This window comes from Fukomys damarensis, unplaced genomic scaffold (assembly GCF_012274545.1).
Source record: "Fukomys damarensis isolate Sample0158 unplaced genomic scaffold, DMR_v1.0_HiC HiC_scaffold_9, whole genome shotgun sequence".
NCBI classification, from domain to species: Eukaryota; Metazoa; Chordata; class Mammalia; order Rodentia; family Bathyergidae; genus Fukomys; species Fukomys damarensis.
Genome location: NW_022900921.1, coordinates 2,145,293 through 2,151,292, shown reverse-complemented (window position 1 = coordinate 2,151,292; position 6,000 = coordinate 2,145,293). Strand labels below are relative to the sequence as shown.

Genomic DNA, 6,000 nt, shown 5'->3' with positions numbered 1-6,000 from the left:
ATTTATTGGTACCAGGGATCGAACTCGTGCTTGTGAGGCCTTACCAGCTTTTCAAGTATAAAATGGCCATGTTTTATTTCCTGTGAACTGTTTGCTCACATTCTCTACCTGTCTTCTCTGAACCGTTGTGTTTTTCTCATCGGGAAGTGTGGTCTGCTTACGACTGCCCGGAAAGAGCAGCCAGGTTCCCACAGGCAGGTGCAGAGACCAGACAGAACTCCATGTCCCTGCTTTCTCGCTGCTGTCCAAGAAAGGCAAGCAGCGAATGGGAGCCCAGTGATCCCAGGAATATCAGGATGGTATCTTTCTTATGAAAAACAAGGCACAGTTTCAAGGGAATTCCACATTCATGATCTCACTTGGTCATTCCCACAGCACAGGGAGGGGTGTGGGGCTGGGGACACTTTTCTCATTTTACAGCTCTGGCTTTGTGGGAAATGCCTGCCCCTTCCCTACTCACCCGGAAAGATAAGGCTGTGGGGACACATAACTGACAACACTGACAACCCACGAGGGCTTGGAATATTAGATCAATTAATGCTCATCATCACACTGCATGAAGGAGTATGGTCATCTGAGCTGTTCACCAAAGACTTCCGGGCACTTCTCCAACCCTGAGTACCCACAGGGAGGAAGGGTGGGCAAGAGAGGAACCCTCCATTCCCAGGGCTCTGAGGCCACTGTGCTCCCTGCCATGGCAGCCCGCAACACTCTGGAGAGCAGCTGTTCCCCCAGTGTGAGCCCTGGGCGCCCCGAAATGGACATGCGACGTAAATGGTTAGCATTAAGCATCTGTTTGCACAGCCACTGAGCATGTTCATTACTGGAGCATAACTTGCTTTATCCTGTTGTTAGACAAGAAAGGAATAAAGGGGGTACGGAGAATAACAGGGGCAGGATATCATCGAAATGTTATAGGCATGTGTGAAAATTCAAGCGGAAACCCAGTATTTGGTACAGATGATTGTCACTCTGGGCCACATAGTGAGTTCAAGGCCAGCATGGACTACATAATAAGACACTGTCTCAAAAAAACGATAGGAATTAATAAAGTATATTGTAAAAGAGATAAAAACAAATGACTAAAGAGAAAGCCAAAGTGTTGATTGGCTATTTGACAAATTAAAATACACTTATTTCAAAAAACAAAATTTCATAATAAATAGATTATTCTGATTGACTAAACACATAACGAAAGACTTAAGTTCAGATCTGGAATTTTATACAGAAGAAAGTAGTTTGTGCACAATTTAGTAAGAATATTTAAGCAAATTTTTAAAATTAATGAATGAAAAAATGCCTGCAGGGCCAGGGATGTGGCTCAGTGGTTCTGCTGCCTGCCTTGCAAACACAAGGGCCCGAGTTCGATCCCCAGTACCAAAAAACAAAGAGAAAAAAATGCCTGCAGTCTAAAATAAATAAAGAAGCTTAATTGTTGACATTAAAAAATAACTTTTTCTATCCTGACTGATACAAATAGGCATCAGATTTGTCTTCATTTTACAGAGGACAAAGGGAAACCCTAAGAGAAGGTGGCTGCCCAAGGTCTCCCGTGAGCCTAGATGCAAACCCCTGGGCCACTTCAGGGAGCACAGGGTTCAGCCGTGCTGACCACGTGGTCACCACGCACTCAGGGCTGCCGTCACAGTAGCAGCTCCCGTCAACGCCCACACACTGTGTGCAGCCCCCAGGACACTTCCCGGATGTGTGAATGAATGAACAGCAGATAAATGAACAAACTCTGACCGGGCTCCGTCGGGGTCGCAGAAGTGGAAACACAGGTTCATTTCTGGACCTGGGCCTAAAGAGCAGTCCAACTGTGGGACTCTGGTCATCATGCTGAGTTATACTGTTTGTGGTCTTCTTTCTTTTTCCTTGCCATTCCCAGATCATTTCTGTTTTAGGGGCTTTATACTTAAGGTCAAACTGGATTCAAGTTTCAGCTTCTTCTTCATTTTTTTTGGTACTGCGAAATGAACTCAGGACCTTGGGTATGCGAGGCAGGTGGCAGTACCACTGAGCTAAATCCCTGGCGCAAATTTCAGCTTCTTACAATGTGGCTGGGGGGCCAGAGATTTAGTTCAGTGGTACCGCCACCTGCCTCCCAAGCACAAGGTCCGAGTTTGATCCCCATTACCAAAAAACAAACATCATGGCCAGGAAAGTTACATGCAATCTCTCAAATATCAATTTCCATATCCATAAAGCAGAGTTGTTAATAATAATAACAATAATGCTAATACATAGGGATGAGGATTGAAAATAAATGAGATAGCACACATTGCCTGGATCATCAAACTGACATTATTATACCAGCAAACACTAATTAATTAATACTAATATGAACAGTAACACTTGTTAATGATAACCCAAGGCACTGCCCCTTCTGTTGCTAAGCCTCCGTCCCATGCTTCTTACTCCCACCACCTGAGGCCTGCAGGGCCGTACCAGCAATTATGCAAGTCGAGAGTGATGCTGGCCTGGGTGTCTGACCCAAACTTCATGTAGCCCAGTGTCCCTAGGCAGATACAGAGGGAGATGACAAAGGACAGCCCCAGGTACAGAACAAGGGAGAATTGCTGTGGATTCTTCTGGTTTCACAGGCAGAACCTAGAGGTGGAAAGAGTTTGGGGAAGAAAAGGTGGAAAAACATGTGGAACATCAGGAAGATACAGCTGCCTACACAAGCACAATGTCCTTCTTTGGGTTGGCCCAGCGTCGGGAAGGGGCCTCCATGGCCACGCTGCTTTCATTTTCTCTCATGCTCTTTACTGTCAGGGATGCCTGGCCTAGTCTTGGCTATTAGTGAATTCTCACTCAGCCTTCAGGGCTTAATGTGGAATACGGAGCAGTACACATTCTGTACATGTGTGCTAACTTTTCCTTTTCCAAGGGACATTATATTCTTCACTTTTCATAAATGCTATTAATTTATTTGGTTTTGTTGTTGTTGTTGTTGTTGTTGTTGTTTTGGTACCGGGGATTGAACTTGGGACCTTAAACTTGCGAAGCAGGCAGCGAAACCACTGAGCTAAATCCTCGGCCCCTAAATGCTATTAATTTAGACATCTGGAATTAAAAACTAGCCACCCCAAAGAGCAGTAGGAACTATTTGTGTTCAAACTTAACAATCTTACCACACCAACACCTTCAAATGTGAAGATGGTCGTACCAAAGAATAGCAAGAAGGTTTTCCAGTATGCCATCAGGGGTAAATTGCTGGGATATGGGATTCCCTGGAAGAAAAAGAGAAAGGAATTGGCTTTCCCATGGTGTAGAAGTCATCCCAAATCTTTGCTGGTAGAAGCTGGGTTAGACCTGACCTCACATCATAGGACTACCCATAAGATATCTACAGCCTGGTCAGCCTTCTTGTCTTTTAAACCAAGGGACATGGACCCACACTGTGGCCTGATAAGAATCAGGCTGCATGGAAGCAGGTGAGTGAACACAAGTTTCATCTGTATTTACAGGCATTTACCATTGCTTCCATTATTACCTGAGACCCACTTCTCAGATCAGCAGTAGCATTAGACTCTCATAGGAGCACAAATCCTACCATGAACTGCACACATCAGGGATCTAGGCTGGGTGCTCCTCATGAGAATCTAATGCCTGGTCATCAGAGGTGGAGCTGAGGCAGTGATACCAGTGCTGGGGAGTAGCTGCAAATACAAAATAAGATTAGCAGACAGGTCTCACCACAGAGATCATAAGAAGTCAATTGCTTGCAGGCTCCTATCAAAATTTTGTCAATGAGTGACAAGTGACAATTAAGCTGCATCTGGTGGCAGACTTTAAATCAGAAGTCAACACTTATTTTAGTCTGTGCATAGCTTATCCACTATTTTATTTACCACTTCTGCCCATGTCTCTTTCCTGCTCTATGCATTTGTATCAGTCACAGTTTGGTAAGTTCACAAGTAAACCGGGCCAAAATGAGTAAAAAACAAGAATCACTGGAGAGCTTCTTTGAATGGGGTGGGGAGAAAGATCCAGTGATGGGATAGCAGAAGACTACGACTGCCAACAAAAAGAAAGCTGCATTTAAATAAAATACCAAGAGTCCTGTTTAAATTATGGGGTTCAGTGCAACAGGTGATTCACATTCTCCAAGCCTCTTAGTAGAACATGACGACGGGCTATCCAACAAAACCACAAAACCTTCTAAATTGCTTTTCCACGTGGAAACCAAACATCTTGCATTAAAAGACAAGCCTTTGGAGTTTTTCAAAAGATGAAAATATGAACATGAAAAACAGAAGCAATTATTCATCAAGTGTGTCTGCGCTCTGTGCAGCATTCTTAGATTTAACCACATTGCTAAAGCTCAGAAGCCCTTTACTATTGGCGAAGAGTTGTTCCTGCCTGCTGCTGAGAACATCTGTTAAGAATATTTAGGAGAGGCTACTGTTCTAAAGGCAGCATGTGTTCCTCTTTTGGCTGGACCCATAATAAGACAAACTGATGAAGAGCAGTGGGTATTGAGGCATAATTGCTTGAGAAGATTAATGGGTCAGTGTGGTATGCAATATGGGTTGATGAGTCCAGTGTTAACAAGGCAGCAACGCTTGTTTTTGTGTGATATATTTTTCCACAAGATGTGTGTGAGGATATGTTGTGTGCAGTTTTGTTGCCAAATAACATCACAGTTGTAGCATTATTCAAGTACTTGAATGATTATTTATCAGGAAAAATAAATGGGTTGTTTTGTGTCAGTATGTGCACAGAGTGGTTGCCATGAGTGCTTGGCTTTCTGGTTTCACTAAGCAGGTCAAAGCAGCTTGTGAAGTGAGTTTATGTTCTAGGTCATCCATGGAGAAATGCTGGCCAGCTAAAAAATGGTACCAGAACTCAACAACAGTGTTTTGTAGTATGTGATTATCAACCACGTAAAGAATCTGCCTTTAACTCACATCTGTTCATGAAGCTCCGTGAGGAGACGAATGCAGACCACAGGGGTACTCTTATTCACAGAAGCAAGACGGCTTTCTAAATGTAGACCCCTGGCCAGAGTTTTGAGTTATGAGACCTACTCTAGTGATCTCTTCTAGAAAAACACTCACAAGTGGGAGAACATTTCAGTGACACTGAGTGGATCAAAAAACTAGCTTACACTGGGCATGGTGGCGCATGCCTGTAATCCCAGCACTGGGAAGGCTGAGGCAGGAGGATCGCTGTGAGTTCGAGACCAGCCTGGGCTACATAGTGAGTTCCAGGTCAGTCTCAACTACATAGTAAGGCTCTGTCTCAAAAATCCAAAACAAACAAACAAACAAACAAAACTTGCTTACTCATGTGACCTACTCAACCTACTCAACAAACTAAACCTGTCACTTCAGGGGAGAATGACAACTGTGCTCAAGTTGGCAGATAAAGTGGGTGCATTCAAAGCCAAACTGGAATTATGAGGGTGACAAGTGAACTTTGGGATTTTCGATGTTTCAAACATTAGCAGAAATTTCAAGAGACTGAGCCAGGCCCTGCTTTTCCTCAGGTGCTGCATGATCATCTGTATCAGCTTTCAGAAGAGTTTGAACATTACTTCCCAATCACACAAGACCCCCAAACTGGGAAGGAATGGATCTGTGATCCATTTGTGAATAAGCCAGGAGAACTGAGTGTGTCCATGCTAGGAGATCAACTGCTTGAGATTATAAATGATGGTGACTATAAAGTATGTTTGAGGGAATTTAAATCCCCACATATTCTGGATTAAAGTCAGAGGAATGCCTTGCAACTGCCACAAAAGCACTGAAAAGCTTGCTACCATTTCCAACATCCTATCTTTGCAAAGCAGGGTTTTCTGCAGTGACCTCATCCAGAATGAGATAATGGAGTTGCTGGACATAAGTAACATACTGGTGCTACTGTCTCTCCTCACCTCCATCAGCCCCACGTGGGATAGTCCAGAAGCAGGAAAACAAATCAGGGGATACGTGATTTTGCATTATGGTGCATTGCATAATCATTTCATTATATACTATAATGTAACAATAA

At 43.6% G+C, this 6,000-nt stretch overlaps 1 protein-coding gene across 1 annotated transcript in view; it reads right to left on the bottom strand.

Moving 5' to 3' along the window:
- Positions 1-6,000, bottom strand: part of LOC104873263 (proton-coupled amino acid transporter 3) — a 30,438-nt gene that overhangs the window by 6,834 nt on the left and 17,604 nt on the right. Inside the window, 3 exon segments of the mRNA XM_019209855.2 lie at positions 2,449-2,588; positions 2,743-2,756; positions 3,125-3,236. Of these exon segments, the coding sequence (XP_019065400.1) occupies positions 2,449-2,588; positions 2,743-2,756; positions 3,125-3,236 (266 nt within the window).